This window comes from Phyllostomus hastatus, unplaced genomic scaffold, assembly GCF_019186645.2.
Source record: "Phyllostomus hastatus isolate PE091 unplaced genomic scaffold, TTU_PhHast_1.1 phas_contig_495, whole genome shotgun sequence".
In the NCBI taxonomy this organism is placed as follows: domain Eukaryota; kingdom Metazoa; phylum Chordata; class Mammalia; order Chiroptera; family Phyllostomidae; genus Phyllostomus; species Phyllostomus hastatus.
Genome location: NW_025333895.1, coordinates 8,615,286 through 8,631,631, shown reverse-complemented (window position 1 = coordinate 8,631,631; position 16,346 = coordinate 8,615,286). Strand labels below are relative to the sequence as shown.

The 16,346-nt window shown below is 66.6% G+C and overlaps 1 protein-coding gene across 4 annotated transcripts; it reads left to right on the top strand.

Annotated features, from left to right (window-relative positions):
• LOC123823373 (ficolin-2-like) lies at positions 1-5,800 on the top strand. Of its 4 annotated transcripts, XM_045846026.1 has the most exons (10): positions 1-112; positions 1,138-1,191; positions 1,275-1,328; positions 1,410-1,463; positions 1,931-2,002; positions 3,248-3,280; positions 3,696-3,823; positions 4,184-4,313; positions 4,723-4,857; positions 5,337-5,800. In XM_045846026.1, exons 1-10 carry the CDS (start codon positions 19-21, stop codon positions 5,582-5,584), a joined length of 1,002 nt encoding a protein of 333 aa, XP_045701982.1. In that variant the 5' UTR covers positions 1-18; the 3' UTR covers positions 5,585-5,800. The 4 variants fall into 4 exon arrangements, with proteins under 4 accessions (XP_045701982.1, XP_045701983.1, XP_045701986.1 ...); XM_045846027.1 differs by lacking the exon at positions 1,275-1,328; XM_045846028.1 differs by lacking the exon at positions 1,138-1,191 and having other exon boundaries at positions 4-112.
• The last annotated feature ends 10,546 nt before the right edge of the window (positions 5,801-16,346 follow it).

Genomic DNA, 16,346 nt, shown 5'->3' with positions numbered 1-16,346 from the left:
CAGCGGCCAGGACCCAAGATGCAGGTGAGCCGAGCGGCGGTGGCCTTGGGGCCCGTTGTCCTGGCCATGGCCTTCCTGTGTTCTGTGGCCTCGGCGGCAGACACCTGTGTAGGTGAGTGAGGCTGCAGGTGAGTAGGACCCAATGGGGTCGGTCTGAGAGCTGACAGCCTCCACCCACCGCCCCTCACGGCGTGCCCTCGAGAATATTCTTCTCCAGACGGGCCCCCCCTCACTGTCTGCAGGGGACCTGCCTCACAGCCCTCGTGGGGGGTGGCAGCATCCCATCCCAGTGCACAGGCGAGTGCGGGGGTGAGGAGGGCACGCCTGCCGGGCCCAGTTTTGCAATATCACCAGCCCTGGGAGACGGCCCAAGAACTCGCACCCAGCACTGTGGGACTTCCGAGCGGAGGGGTCACGGGTGGGGCTGTGGGGCTGGCCCTGCTCAGGGCTGGTGCCCACCCAGGCCTGAAAGGAAGAGCCAGTCCCTTAAGAATTTTCTGAGCTCACACCTGGGCCTATTTTCACGGAGTATCTGAGCCCAAGCCGACGCACCGGGCCTGGGGTGTGCACGTGAAACGCAGCTGGGCGGGGGGGCATCACCTTGGAGGCAGGACGCATGTGTCAAGGGTGTCCAGGCTCAGGGGCCTCCGTGCAGGTGACCCGGGAGGCCAGGGGCCCCACCTCCCTCTGGAGACGGGGTAGAGCCCGCACGGAGGCCCAGCCCAGGGGCTTGGACGCAGAGTGGACTCCTCCCGCGGGGGACCACGGCGTGGGGGACTCACCGTGTCCTGTGGAGGCCTGGTGACAGGGTGTCCGAGGACGTGGTCCTCGCCCCAGGCCCATGACCAGGTAGTGGAGCTCCGCGCAGGCTCCGCGCAGGCTGGGCCGGCTGCCGGCATCAAAGGCTGGAACCCAGGAGGTACCCCAAGGAACCTGAGTTCCAGGTGCCACCCTGCTCTGCACCACGCAGCTGGCCGCGGGGTCACCACCAGCCACGGTCACCACTGGGCTGTCCCGGGCGGTGATGCTGAGGACCACTGGGGCTGAAGGGACGGGTCAGGACTGCACCCCGGGAAGATCCCCAGTGAGAAGTGTGGGGGTGCATTTTCCTCAGTGCCGTGTGTTTGGAATTCGCAGGACAACGGGGTTACCCTGGAACACCTGGGATGCCGGGGGCAACGGGGCCCAAAGGTAACCACGTGACAGAGAGCGAAGATCCCCAGTGAGAAGTGTGGGGTGCATTTTCCTCAGTGCCGTGTGTTTGGAATTCGCAGGAGAACGGGGTTACCCTGGACTACCTGGGATTCCGGGGGCAACGGGGCCCAAAGGTAACCACGTGACAGAGAGCGAAGATCCCCAGTGAGAAGTGTGGGGTGCATTTTCCTCAGTGCCGTGTTTGGAATTCGCAGGAGAATGGGGTTTGCCTGGACTACCTGGGATGCTGGGGCCAGTGGGGCCCAAAGGTAACCACGTGACAGAGAGCGAAGACCCCTGGGCGCCCCGGGTCTGCCTGCAGGGAAATGAGAGAAAGATGGGGGCGGGGCAGGGGGTGATGAATGAGCAAAGGGAGGGACAGGTGGAGGGAGGCGGCCAGAGAGACAGAGGGACCCAGAGGGCGCTTGCTGCATTTTCCATTTCTAGGGCACCTGGGGGAGGGGCGGGGGGGTGCACACTGAGCCCCGGGCCCAGGGACTGGGTGCCAAGCCAGCTCCCCTCACCGGGCGGGCCCCCGGGCCCCAGAGTGCCCTCCCCTGCGGGGGGTGCCCGCATAGTCCCACCTTCCTGAGCCCACGGCAGAGCGAGGAGTCTCACGGCCCTTCCCACACACCTGCTGGAAAGCAGAGCAGTTGGGTGGTTTCCGGAGCAGACGGTCCGTGTCCCACCGACCCGGTGTCCTAGCAGCAGGGTCCTGTTGTCTTGTCTTCTCCAGGAGACCGCGGGGAGACCGGTGCGCGCGGAGAGAAGGGTGATCGTGGACAGAAGGGTGATTGTGGAGAGAAGGGTGAGCCCCTCCCACCATCCTGGGGGCTCCCTGGCAGGCTCTGTGCTGGGGAGGTCTCGGCCCAGGCCTCCGTGACACCCAGCACGGTCCCCTGGGGGAGGGTCTCCTGGCCCTGCCCCTCCAGGCAGCCGGTGGGGGGCTGGGGGGTGTCTGCACCGTGTTATGCGGTCGCAGTCGGTGAGGGCCCCGAGCCCAGCGAGGACCCACGTGGCGGGCAGGCTGCGCTGTTGCGTGCACCTGGAGAGTGACTTGCTTGTTTTCTGATCGACACTCAACATGAACATATTTATAAAAACATCTAAAACACCAACCCAAAAGAACCTGTGCACCCCAGTGTTCACAGCAGCACGATTTACAATAGCCAAGTGCTGGAAGCAGCCTAGATGCCCATCAGTAAATGAGTGGATCAAAGAACTCTGGTACATTCACACAATGGAATTCTCTGCAGCAGAAAGGAGCTCCTACCCTTTGCAACAGCGTGGATGGAGCTGGAGAGCATTATGCTAAGGGAAACAAGCCAGATGATGAAAGACAAATATCATGTGATCTCACCTTTGACAGGAACCTAAACAACAAAACAAACAGCCAGGCAAAATATAGCCAAAGACACTGAAATAGGGGACAGACTGACAGTGTTCAGAGGGGGGAGGGGAGGGAGTTTCAGGGGAGAATGGGAAGGGTTCACGGGAACAAATTTAAAGGACACAGGGACAAAAACTAGGGGTGGGGCTGGTAATGGGAGGGAGGTGGGGAGGGATGGGTGGGTGGGCTGGAATGGGAGTAAAAGGGAGAAAACTGTACTTGGACAAGGATTAAAATAAAATTTAAAAAAATCTGAAAAGGCAACAGATCTGCCCACAAGTACAAAGTGCAAGGCCGGGGCACAGAGCCACATGCCCGCCCCCAGCACTGTCCCCTCCACAGACTCTGCTGGGGACAGGGCTGAGCTGGGGAGGACCGGGACAGCCCCGGACGAGACGGCCGTACCGAGGCCCGGTCCCTACCCTGAGGGGCAGGGCTGACCCTCAGCCCCAGTCCACCTGGGACTCGGTGGCGCCGAGCTCACGCAGGCGTGGTGGCCCCACACCCCGGAGACAGCGTCTGGGACCTGCTCGCTAGGACAGGGGCTGCGTGTCCCGGGAAGAGCTTTGTCTGTTTGGGGTCCGTGGAGCCACGAGGGCAGAGGAGGACGGGGACCTTGATTTCTAGACGTGTGACATGCGTGTCTTCTCTCACAACCCACAGGAGACTCCGCACAATCCCAGTCCTGTGCCACAGGTGACTGACCGGGCCCTCACCTGGTATCTGAGCTGGACCTGCTCCCGGCTGGGGGCGGTCGACCAGAAGGCCAGCCTCCCAGGCCCGCGGGGCAGGACCTGGAGGGCCCACACTCATGTTCACTCCTTGGCTACTCGAGGGGCAGGCAGCTCATGCTTAGAGAACCTGGTGTAGCCCCGGGAGTCTCCTGGTGGGAGGGACACCGTTCCCTGAAAGGCCCAGACCCTGGGGACCAAGATGGGGGCACCTGGGGGTAGGAGTGCCCTTGGGTGCCGGGCTACGTCAGTCCCAGGCCTTGGAGCCCTCCCCGTCCATGCAGACAGCCGCTGCCCCTGCTTCTCCCCTCCCCCCCAGTCCCCCCGCCCCCCCCTGCCCGGGGCCCAGCCCCAGCACCCACCTCCCGGTCCCCTCCCAGGACCTCGGAACTGCAACGAGCTGCTTACCAGGGGGCACCTCCTGAGCGGCTGGCACACCATCTACCTGCCCGACTGCCGGCCCCTGGTCGTGCTGTGTGACATGCACACGGACGGCGGGGGCTGGACGGTGAGTGTCCCGGGTCAGGGCGGCTGCGCAGGCCGGGGTGGGGGCTGCTGTGTTGGGGGGGACTCCCGCTCTCTAGCCTCTGTCCCACTGTCCAGCTCCCAGCTGTCTCAGCTGCTGCCCCCCATTCACCACGGACAGAGAGAGCCAGACAGTGGGGCGAGGCCCGGGGGAGGCCCCGGCCGCTCCAGCTGTGCCGCTTGGGGCGTGTCCCCCACCCTCTCTGAGCCTCCTCTTCCTCCTGAGTCACCAGTGGGCACCGTCTGAGCACCCGGGGTCTGTGCTGAGGCTCAGGTGGCCTCGTGGTGGCACTGGGCGGCACCAACCGACTGCAGGGCCGCCCCTGCCCTCCCGCCCCCACAGGTGATCCAGAGGAGGAGTGACGGCTCCGTGGACTTCTTCCGGGACTGGGCCGAGTACAAGCAGGGCTTCGGCAGCCAGCTGGGGGAGTTCTGGCTGGGCAACGACAACATTCACGCCCTGACCGCCCAGGGTAGGCCCGGGGCCAGCCCTTCGAGGGCCTGGGGCCCCGAGACCCCCCTGCCCCTGACCTTGGCCCAGGGCCATCCTGTCGCTGGGCCCGCCCTCTGCTCCCTCCCTGCCGCCCTGAGGCCCTGTCCCAAGCCAGCGCTCCCACACAAAGGGTAGAGCGGTGAGTGACATCACAGCCCGCTGCTGGCCGGTCGGGGGACAGCCCGGGCCGTGAGCCCGAGTAGGGCCCTGGGGGCTCGGCGAGGGACCCGTGGGAAGGGCGTTCCCGTGCCCCTTACTAGCCCAGGACGTTCTGTGTGACCCTGAGGAGCTTCCCCTTGGATGCCCAGTCCCCAAATTCCCTAAAAGCGTAGCCAAGCCCCCGAGGCAGAGGGTCCCCGCTGCTGGCGCCTGACCGCCTCTGTCCACAGGAACCAGCGAGCTCCGCGTCGACCTCGTGGACTTCCAGGGCGGCTACCAGTTTGCCAAGTACCAGTCGTTCAAGCTGGGGAGCGAGGAGGAGAAGTACAAGCTGGTGCTGGGCGCCTTGGTCAGGGGCAGTGCGGGTGAGCACCCGGCCGGGCAGGGGCACTTGGGGGGCGGGGCAGGGTGGGCCTGCTCACTCTCCCGGCCCCGCGTCCTCCGGGCGATGAGGGGCAGTGGCTTCTGCTCACCCCGGTTCCTTCATCCACACGTTGGGACAACACGGCCCCCACCTGCTCGTCCCCACGAGGATGACACGGGTGGGAAGCCCAATGAGTGGTGGTGCCGTTCTCAGCCACCGTCGGGGTGCCGGTGGGAACGGACCAGGAGTCGGCCCATTCTGTGGTCGTCTCGGGCAGTGTGGCCCCCCTCTAAAAGTGGCAGGGTGTCCGCCAGCCAGCGGGAGATCCGGCTGGGGGGCTCGGAGGCCGCCGTGTCGGCTGAGTGGGGGTTCCCTGGGGCCACGTCAGCGGCCCCCTCGGACTTTGTGAGGCTCGGCCCGGCGCCCAGGACCCCCCCAACCCCGCGCTGTGTGTGAACGCCCGCCCTCCCCCCTGCGCAGGTGACTCCCTGATGCAGCACAACAACATGGCGTTCTCCACCAAAGACCAGGACAACGACGAAAGTTCTTCGAACTGCGCCCAGCAGTACCAAGGAGCCTGGTGGTACAAGAACTGCCACTCGTCCAACCTGAACGGCCGCTACCTCGGGGGCTCACATGACAGCTTTGCAAACGGCATCAACTGGCAGTCGGGGAAAGGGTACAATTACAGCTACAAGGTGTCGGAGATGAAGGTGCGGTCCGCCTAGGGCGCACGAGGGAGGGGAGACACATCCCTGGTCATTATCCTCGTGGAAGCAAAGAGCTTCATCCCGTTCCCCGGCCCCCCTCGGGGACCCTCAGCCTCAAGCCTTCAACCGGCGGCCAGCCCTTCTCCCCCGCCTGCCTGCATCAGAGCGGCCCATGCCACCCCGCCCCGCCTCGCCCACAGCACCAGTCCTCAATAAAGGTGTTGGCTCGCTGCACAGGCGCCGTCGTGAATTGCATCGGCCGGTCCCTGGTCGTGGGCCCCTCTCTGCGTACCTATCCACGCCCCTCTGTGACGTGGCCTAAGGCCAGGTGGTCTCAGCAGGAGGTGTCTGGTGGTCTAAGGCATCGGCGCGGCAGGGCCCGTGGTACCTGCGTGCCAGTGAAGTTCAAGGACACACAGCCACTGTTGCCCCGCTGTGGCCTGCGGCTGCCTTCCAGCTGCAGGCAGAGCAGGGCTGCAGACACAGGGCTGATGTGGCCGCCGGACTGGGGTCCCCCCTAGCCTGGCGTCCAGTCCCCGTCCCAGCCTGCCAGCCACACCGGCTCTTCCCGTGGACCCATGTGTCCGGGCCCTGCGTCCCCGGGGGGCCACTGGGCAAACACAGTCACTCCGCGGGAAAGGGTGGGCTGCGTGCGGCCGCCCGAGACGTCGGCTCACGGCGGTGGGCTTCATCTCTGACCTCGCGTCAGAGCAGGATCCGCCCTCCTGACGCGTGCCTGGCGGTGGGTGGGATGCACGAAACTAATCCCGGACACGCGTCGCCAGGGGAGGACCGCTGGGCGGGAGGAACAATTTCCCGCATGCAAGCACTTTCTCCTGCCTCCCCCTCCCCAGGGCCTCGCCTGGTGCACCAGGTCCTCTGCCCGGTGGAGGGGACACGGGGCCCGGACACACGGAGCTTCCTTCCACCCTCCCAGCACCCCGAATCCCCGTCATCCCAGGGACAAGAGGCGGCCGAGGGCAGGTGGGCGGGTTTGCAGGCTTTTTCCAGCTCAGTCCCCGCTGGGGTTCCTTCTCACCTTTTACAGAGGACAGCTGGCAGGCAGGCAGGGAAACCCAACCACGGTCACAGGGGAGTCCCTGCCATCTTGCCCTGTGACTGGGGAGATGAGAGAGCATGACCTAGCAACTGCGAGTGAAGAATCCCAGGGAAGCTTCTGATTGGCTGGGCACTAGCCAATCATCATGATGGAGGGAAATGGGGGTCGTGCTGCTGGGCCAGCACAGGGGACCTTGAGCAAGGCTCAAGCAGGCCGATCGACAGGTCCCTTCTGCCTGGAACTGTCCCCACGTCAGCAAAGTTCCACGTCCCAGAAACCCTTCGGTCCTTTACAAACCAGATGGTGGGTCACTGGACAATTCAAGGCTCCACCTAGAAACTTCCAAGTTGAGCGAGTCGGGTGGGGAAGTTAGAACCTGCGTCTCCAGCATGTCACGTGGGTGGTCCCCCACACGGCACCGTGAGAAGAGCCGCTGCAGAAAGGAACGACCAGAAGGAGGTGCGACAGGGTCAGAGGGCGGCCTGTGGTTTCTCCGCAGCGTGGGAACCCCGCCCGAGTTCCCAGTGAACCAGGAACCACCGCTGGGGAACCGGAGCCCCTGCCCGCCTGGCCTCTCAGGGACACCAGCTTCCGCGTTCAAGGGCGGCCGGCCGCGGACAGCGTCACCACCCTGCTGGGGACCGCAGCGCAGCACAGACACCTTCTTTGCTGTCCTTGGCACGGGCACGGGGCCTCGCTGTGCGGGGCAGAGGCTGGCTCGCGGCTTTGATCAGAGAGCAGAGCCGCCAGGAGATGGACTTAAAGAGCTGATTACAGGGACCGGCCTGACGCGGTGGCTGGAGCCAGCGGCAGGGTCCGCGGGAGCCCGCCACTCCTGAGCCCGCCGCTCCTGAGCCTGATTTCGTCAGGGCAGCCGGCTGGTCGGGAAGGAGGGACAGCAGTTGCTGCTGGGGCGGTGGCTTCGCCCCACAGCCCATAGCTCCTACTCGGGCAATCCTGCCAGGGCAGCTCCAGCCCCTCATCAGGGGCACGCTGGCCCAGGAGGTGGAGACCCTGGGACAGAGCCCGGCGGGTGCTGCAGCTGCCACCCACGCCCACAGGACACGCCAGCAGACAGGTGACAGCGGGCCTGAACTGCCACCGTGCCCGTGCCGGCCCCAGGCATCAGCGGTCAAGCCACGGCCTCCTGCCTCCCAGCCGCCCGCACAGCCCCCCTGGGGGCCCGACTGACCCAGGGCCCGGTGCTGGACAGCCACTCGGCCCGGGTGGGTCGCCGACAGAACCCCGCCGCAGCCCGCCCCGGGCAGCCCGGCAGCGCTGTCAGGCCGGTTTAAACCGGCTCGGAGCCCCAGGAAATGCAGAGTCCTGGTGTGGGCCCCACGCAGGGCCCCATCCTTCTCACCAGGGGACACACTCGCCCTCCGTCCCCCGTCCCAAAGCAGGCCCAGGGCCCCTCGATGCCGGGTGGGCCAGAGGCCAGCCCTCCGACCGATGGAAGGTGGGCGCCACGCCCAGAAGCGGGGGTGCGGGCTGGGAGTGATGAGCCTCCTGCCAGCCCTGGTCCATGCAGAGATCCCGAGAGCGCCCCAACTTCTCTGTCCACACAGACCCCCAGAGCCTGCGAAACCCGCTCCTCCAGACCCCCAGAGACGCTCACCTGCCAGCACTGGCGGTGGGGGGCTTGGGGACGGACCAGCTGTGCGGCCAGCATGGGGGAAACTGAGGCAGGCGGACCAAGGGGCACCGGCGGGGTCACCCAGGCAGCCAGACCCTGGGGAGGGCCTGTGTCCCCCCGCCCAGCCGGGCCTGCCCCGGGCTCAGAGCCTCCTCCTTGGGTGGAAGTAAGAGGCGAAGGGGCGGGAAGAGGCCCTGACCGTCCCGGGGACCCGTTCCCGGGCGTGGCCCCGAGGGGGAACAGCCCCCCAGCCTGCCGGGGGCTCTGAGTCAGAGCCGAGGAAGGGAGGGGCCTGCCCACACGGGGCCACGGAGGAGCCACGGGCTCTCCCCCTCCTTCCCCTGGAAAGGTGGGGTGCAGGCCGCCACGCTGCAGGATTAGGACGGAGCCGGCTTTAATCAGTAAGTGGGCCTTTTCTGCAGAGCACGCTGAGCAGGCAAGGGCAGGGCGACCTTCCTCCCGCGAGGCCCGGCGACACGGCCCGGTTCGCCAGCCCGCTGCAGGCTCTCGGCACAGCTGCCTGACTGACAGGACGCCGACCAGCGTCTCCACTCCTGGGCACAGCCCCCGACGGGGGTCCTGCTGACCTCTGCTGCCCGCCTGCTTCCCGCCCACATCACCCTGCACCGCGGACCCACCCACGCCTGGGGGGTGGACGCCACAGCGGCCCCTTTGGAGCCAGCGCCCAGCAGATGTCGTGACCAGCTGCCTGGAAAGTGCTCGGAGCCTCAGAACGCCTCCCTGACCCTGACCCTGACCCTGACCCTGACCCTCCCTGGCGTGGAGGGAGCCGCGGAGAGGGCCGCCAGCAGCGCCCACTCCCCCAAATCCAGGGCTGGGCTGCCCTGTGCTGTCTAAACACCACCACCCACCCCGTGTCATCCAGCCATAGAACTTTCTATCCGGCCCCCCCTTGGGGCCTACTGCCCCAGCCTCCTGGTCTCCTCCGTGGGCCGGTGAGGCTGCGGGCAGCTGCGGCCAGGGTCACCCAGAAGAGGCTGGTGGCCGAGCTGAGACCAGGCCCCGGGACTCCTGGTTCTCTGTCTGGAGCCCTTCCTGACGCTGCAAATAAGACGCTAATCGTCACAGCACTTGCCAACAAGGACACAAAAGAGATTTTCCAAGAGGACGTCTTTGTGGCTTTTAAAACCCCAAAGTTCAGCCCTGGCCGGCATGGCTCAGTGGATGGAGCGCGGGCTGCAAACCAAAGTGTCGCAGGTTCGATTCCCAGTCAGGGCACAGGCCTGGGTTGCAGGCCACGGCCCCCAGCAACCGCACATTGATGTTTCTCTCCCTCTCTCTCTCTCTCCCTTCCCTCTCTAAAAATAAATAAGTAAAGTCTTTAAAAAATACATGATTTATAGCAAAGATACACTATATTCAGTGTTTAAAAGAAATTTAAAAAAAACAAACCCCGATGTTCCTGATGCCGAGAACCCCGTCCAGCCGAGCAGCCGTGAACGTCCCAGGGACGCCGCCCTCGCTGCCACCGCAGCCCCACGCAGTGGCTCGCCGCTCAGCCCCTGGGGGGGGGGGCGCGCCCAGCTCCCGGGCCTCTCCTGCAGGCTGCCTGGGCCTCTGGACCTCCCTCCTTCCCTCTGCCCCCGGCACCTGCCCGTGGACACGCAGTTCCTGGGTGGCCTGCCCGGCCAGGCGGCAGGCCCCGAGGACAGGCCTGGACGTCTGTCTTTCGTGTGCCCCTCGCAGGGGGCTCCGCCCGTGGCAGTGGGGGCCCTGCTAGCTCCCCTCCCCTGTACAGGGAGGGGCCTGCCGCCTGGGCCGGCTCCCCGACGAGGTGCAGCTCAATGGCGTCGGGGCCTGTTGTGCGAGCCGAGTGAGCGCCAGGGAAGCGGGTGCGCCCGCCGTCCCCAGCACGGCGCGTGCTCCTCCCAGTCTGTGACGGGCACACCTCCCGCGTGGGGTGTTCTCGCGGGCACAAACGAACACAGAGAACTGCACGGCACACACCCAGTCTCACATGCTTGCACATGCTTGTACATCCTGTGGTCTCACACACATGCACGGCACACACCCAGTCTCACATGCTTGCACACACATCCTGTGGTCTCACACACATGCACTGCACACACCCAGTCTCACACGCTTGCACACACATCCTGTGGTCTCACCCACGTCTCACCCACATGCACTGCACACACCCAGTGTCACATGCTTGTGCACACATCCTGTGGTCTCACCCACGTGCACTGCACACACCCAGTCTCACATGCTTGCACACACACCCTGTGGTCTCACCCACGTGCACTGCACACACCCAGTCTCACATGCTTGCACACACATCCTGTGGTCTCACACACATGCACTGCACACACCCAGTCTCACACGCTTGCACACACATCCTGTGGTCTCACCCACGTCTCACCCACATGCACTGCACACACCCAGTGTCACATGCTTGCGCACACATCCTGTGGTCTCACCCACGTGCACTGCACACACCCAGTCTCACATGCTTGCACACACACCCTGTGGTCTCACCCACGTGCACTGCACACACCCAGTCTCACATGCTTGCACACACACCCCACAGCCTCACCCACGTGCACTGCACACACCCAGTCTCACATGCTTGCACACACATCCTGTGGTCTCACCCATGTGCACTGCACACACCCAGTCTCACATGCTTGCACACACACCCCACAGTCTCCCCCACATGCACTGCACACACCCAGTCTCACATGCTTGTGCGCACACACCCACGGCCCCAGACACGTGCACCGCACTCTCCCTCTGACTCACCCTGGGCACACCCCTGCCCGCGGTGCCTGAAATAGACCGAGGAGCGTTCGGCGCGAGGCCCTCGTGCTGAGAACTGCGCTCCGCGTGGGGTGCGACCGGCCGCCCGGCGCCCGGTGCTGGCAGTGGAAGGGAGTGAGCCGCCGTGTCAGGTGCGGGAATGAAACTGCCGAAACGAGGCCCGGAGCAGCTAACGAGGGCGAGTCGGCAGCTCCAGAGACAGAAGGGGATCGTGGGAGCTGGACTTGCGGGCAGGGGGCCCCCCGCAGCCAGGCGGGGGCATGCGTACCGGTACTGGGGACAGGGACCTCCTCGGATCCTCCCGACCTCGACCCCCCTCGTCGCATCAGCACTGCCACGGCGGGGCCGGCCGGCACGCTCCACAGAGCCCCCCGCCTCGGTCTGCGCCGCGGTGGTGGCCATGAGCTCCAGGACAGCGGACGTTCACGGTCTCATCTCACGTCCTGGGGGCCGGACGTCCGAGGCCCAGGCATGGGCAGGGCTGGCCCCTCCCGGCTCCCCACCCACCCCGGGTGTGCAGACAGCCGACCCGTCCCCGTGTCCTCCCACGGCCGCCTTCCCTCTACTGCGTCCGCGTCCAAACACCCCCTTTCATGGCGGGCGGCGGCCGCACGGGGACAGGCACGTCCGCTTTGCCTGGCTTTCCTGACCCGCCGGGAGACCCAGTGTCCGCGCACGGCCGCACTCGGCGGTCCCGGGGTCAGGGCGACACAGAGGGGCGTGGGGGATGCCGCTCAGCCACAAGGGCGCCCTCGGCCTGGGTGCCCTTCCTTGTCACAGACACCGCGCCCATGCCTGCCGTGTGCTGAGCCGGGCCGAGGGACGCCGCCCCACCCCCGGCGCCCAGCACCCAGGGGACGCTGGGATGGAGCGTGGCTGAGCCGCAGCAGGGGTGGGGCGCCCCTGGCCCCGAGCGCACGGCCGCCCCGGGTGACCACCCCTCAGGACCAGCCCGGAGCAGGCTCCTCATGTGCACATTGATTCAAACGGAGGCCCTGGGCCAGCGCCCAGCAGGCCCATCGGTGACCCCCCCCCCAACAGGGCACCCACGGTCCAGGAGGGTGGGGACAGCCGGGGAATTGAGAGCAGGGTCGGACTGGAAGTGCATCCGGGAGGCCACCCCCTGCCTTGTCTGCGACCCCTGGTTCCCTGAACCCGGACCCTCCTCTGCACCGGGCCCGGTGGGAGCCCTCGGCAGGTCCCTGCGGGGTGAGTGCGGGAACGCAGGCAGGAGGCCCCCCCCCTCTCTGGTCCCGTCTGCTGGGCCAGCACACATGGGCCCCACGGCCCCGGGGGTGCAGGGTGCGGAGGGAGCAGGCCGACCGAAAGCCTCATCTCTCTGAGGACGGACTCCGTGGGGAGCAGGCGGGGAGCCCGGGAACCCACGCCCGAAGCCTCCTGTCCCCGAGCCTCAGGCTGTGCTCACGCTGCCCGCACCCCCTGCAGCGCTGGAGGCCGAGTGGTTCCTGGGGCGGAAGCGGCTCTCTGCTCGGTGAGAAGAGCCGGTCCGAAGGGACTGGGAACCGTGAAAAGGAGGTTCATGGAGCCAGATGGTGCATCCTCCTCCCAGCCACTGGACAGACCGCCCACCCATGGGAGGCCACTGGGGGGGGGTCCCGACGGGCTGAGCAGTGCTCAGTGCGCCGAGGCCGCGGCCGGCAGAAGAACCGCTTTTCCACGCGAGCCCTTCCACTCCCCGTCTGGCGTGCGTGCCGGGTCCGGGCCTGCCCGAGGGGCTGCAGGCGCCGGGAGCCTGCCTCCCCGGCCCCGCGGTCCCCGGCCAGGTCTCGGTGAGCAGTGGCACCGGAGGTCTGGGCGGGGACCCCTCCGCCGGGGGACCCGGCCCCGCGCCCTTGTCTGGGAGAGGAGGAGGCTGTGGCAGTGCCGGGGGCTCCGGAGAGGCCCCGCGAGGACGGGCCCAGGGGACAGCCACGGAGCCGGACAGGCCGACGGGACAGCGGCCGCTGTGCCCGGCGCTTCCCAGCTCCGGAAGGGCAGCCAGGGGTCACCCGCTGGAGAAGGACAACGGGGTGCAGGCTGCCCCCCTGCACCAAGGCGCAGCCCACGTCCGGGCCTCGGGGGCGTCAGCCGGGAGATTGGGGGCACCATGGGGGCCTCTCCCAGAGCCCCCGCCAGGGTGGGGCAGGCGCCGATGTGACCCAGCCGAGCGTCCCCACCGGGGGGGCGGGGGGAACAGCAGAGCTCCGAGCTCACCCTTCCCAGCGAGCACGCCACCGTCCTCTCCTCCACGTCCACACCTGGGTGCCCGAGGGGAGACTCCCCTCCCTGGTGGCGGCCGCGGCTCCGCCTCCAAGTCCCAGGACCAGAGAGAGAGCTTCTCCTGCAGTTATGAAAAGCGCGTCTGTGTGCAGGCACTGGGCCTGGCGTGGGCAGCCCCCGACGGCTTCCTAGAGGCGGGGACGGCGGACTGGCCAGCCCCCCAGCGGGACCGTGCTCCCTGCCCACCGGGTGCCCCCTGCCACGGCACCCCCCCACCCCACCCCCGCCCCCCGCACACCAACCAGGCTGTTCAGACGACCCCGTGGTTCGGCCGCTCGTGGGAGGGAGGGCCGTGGGGAGGAGCCTTATTTTTCTAGTCCTGCTTTCTCGTATTTTAACGTTCTGCGGTGTCGGATTCCGGTTCCTTTTTCTTGCAAATAGAAGACACCATTGGGACAACCCTCTGTTCCTCGGCCCCAGAGGTCGACTTCTCAACAAGCCAGCGTTTGCTCCGTCGTGGGCAGGATGTGAGAGGGAGAGGACAAAGCCAGCTTTCGGCAGGACATCGGAGCCTGGCTGGTCCCCGAGGTAGGAGGGGCGAGGCTGCGTCCCAGCCCCAGAGCCGCCGCCCTGCCGGTGCGGAGATGCAACCCCCACCTCCCGCCCGAGCCCTGCCTGAGCTCACTGCCGTGGGCGCCTCCCCCAGGCAGACCAGATGGGACCTGCTGGGCCCCGGGGCTCGGCACGAGGGCTGTGCACCCACCAGCTTCCGCTCAGTGACGGGGACCGAGGATGGGACACTCGCTTTGTGCAGAAACACCAAGTGGAGGGAGCTGCCGGAAGCAGGGCCCCCAGGACCACTGCAGGGGCTGGGGGTGGGTGACAGAGCTGCCCTGCATCCCCCCCGCCCCGTGAAGGCTTCTCCCGCCATCACCCCGCGCCCCCTGCCGTCAGGGCCCCTGGGTCCCCCCGCACAGCGTCCTCTGCCGACTGTCCTCCAGCCTCAGCTGACCGCGCTGCTGGGGGTGGGGGCGGGCTGCACCTGCCCTGAACCCACCTGCACTCACTGATCTCGAAGGAGCAAACAAGTGAACGAACAAACGCTGGCCGGAGGGACGCCCCTCCCTGGGCCCTGACAGGCCGGGCGTCTGCTCAGTCCGGGCAGAGACCACCCTGATCTCTCAGGGCCTGGGAGGGGCGTCTCCTGCCCTCGGCCCCCATCGCCCTGCGTTCCACAAGGAGGCGACGCTGAGCCGCACGCAGCGTCTGAGTGATTAAAACCAGAATTCGGGTTTTCACGGAGACACTGAACGCACCCTCAGCTCTCGGCCGCTGGGCGTGGGCCTGTGGCTCCAGGAGGCTGGGCGGCCTGGCCTGGCGCCTTTGACCCCCACGCCGACCCTCCGTGCGGCCTGGGCACCCGCCCCCCTGACTGTCTGGACCCTCAGTGGGGTGGGGGGGGCGGCCCGCGGTGGTCCCAGAGTAGCTCTGGTACCGACTCCGGGAGCCAGGGCGGGACCGTTTATCAAACAATTAACGGTGTCGGCAGGGCCATTATTTAAATGGCCAGCCACATGTGTAATCAATCCTTAATGAAACAATAATTGGACTTCCCAGTCGATGATTGCCCAGCCTCGCCCAAAGCCTCCCCGGAACAGATAATGCTGGGCCCAGCTCCCGCCCGCAAGGCCAGCGAGGCGGCCGGGTCCTGGCCCAGGCGGTCTGGGGCAGGCCCCGCAGGGCTGTGGGGAGGAGCGCCAACCACGCACATGGCACCTGGCGTGCCCATGGGGCGCCCACGGTTGCCCATCCACCCGCCCTGCAGCTCCGCCAAAGAGCACGGGGCCCTCCCAGACCCACGCCTGCCCTGAGACCGCCCTGGCCGCCTGCGTGGGGGGAGGGGGGCACTTGGGACAAGGCCTCAGGGCACTGGAGCACCGGGTTTGCCTCCCCGTGCAACCAGTGCTGATTCTCGGCCGCCCCACCTGAAGGGAGGGCGTGGGGGGCACTAGGCCCCCGGGCGGCTTCCCTCCCATAGTCGGGTCTGGGCTAGGAGAGGGAGGGAGTAGCCAGAAAGGGGCCCGGGCCCAAGGGTGCTGAGGCCACTTCCCTCCTGGGCGCTCCCCTGGACCCCAGCCCTGCCGTGGCTCGCCATGGCCGTGGTTCGCCGTGGCCGTGACTCCCTGTGGCTCGCCGTGGCCCTGGCTCCCTGTGCAAGAGCGAGCCTGGAGCACCCTTGGCCGTTTCCCAACTCGGACACCCTTACCCCCCTTAGTGCTCATACTCCCTCCGGGGAGAGAGCTTCCTCGGCCTCTTTTGATCCTGGAGGCGTGTCTTATTTGTCTGTCTGTCTTGTCTGTCTGTCTCGTTCTTGAACTCTCCGCACGCAGCTGTCTGGCTACACGTGGGGCAGACAGCACCTCCCTGGGGGACTCGTGCGGGGGCGGGGGCGCCAAAGCCCCGCCCCCTGCCCACCGGGGGGGACCGCCTCCCATCCAGAGCACCCAGGGCCGTTTGGACCTGCTCCCCCTGCTCTCTCCACCGGACTCTGCAAACGCACTCCTCACAACCCAGCTTCCAAAAGCGTACACACACCTCCTGGATAACCGCAGTGACGGGACCCAGGCAGCTGTTAGCGCCCCCACACGTCACGGCTGGAATGTACGAGCTGATGGGAGACTCACCTGGCGTCCCTCCAGCCGGGGAGGGTGGCGGCCGGGACCTGCTCTCCGCTCCGCCCCGCCCCCCCGGCTGAGCCGCCGCGGGCGCCGGAGGCGGTGGACGCGCACTTGCAGAGCCGTGTGTTTCCAGAGAAACGTTCTCCAGGCCAGCGCAAATTAAAAACTCATCTGGCTTCCGGCCAGGAGGAAGCAATAAGAACCTCCGGAGACGACCAGCAAAAAACACCCTCCACAAACACAAAGACACACTGCAGCAACCGTGGTCTAAGGCCATCTCGCAACAAAATAAACACGCCCTAACGAGGTGAACAAAGGAAGCAAGCCCTGTGGGTGTCCCGGCTTGTTCTAGAAAACTCCCAGGCTGCAGCGAGAGAGGCCGGCAGGAGTCCAGGTCTTGCAAGG

What these genes read in the sequence shown, in the direction of transcription:
- LOC123823373 (XM_045846026.1), top strand. Translation starts at nt 19, where the DNA reads ATGCAGGTGAGCCGAGCGGCGGTGGCCTTGGGGCCCGTTGTCCTGGCC. An exon ending in GGCGGCAGACACCTGTGTAG is followed by an intron (nt 113 to 1,137) that starts GTGAGTGAGGCT and finishes TGGAATTCGCAG; the next exon opens with GACAACGGGGTTACCCTGGA. An exon ending in GGGGCCAGTGGGGCCCAAAG is followed by an intron (nt 1,464 to 1,930) that starts GTAACCACGTGA and finishes TGTCTTCTCCAG; the next exon opens with GAGACCGCGGGGAGACCGGT.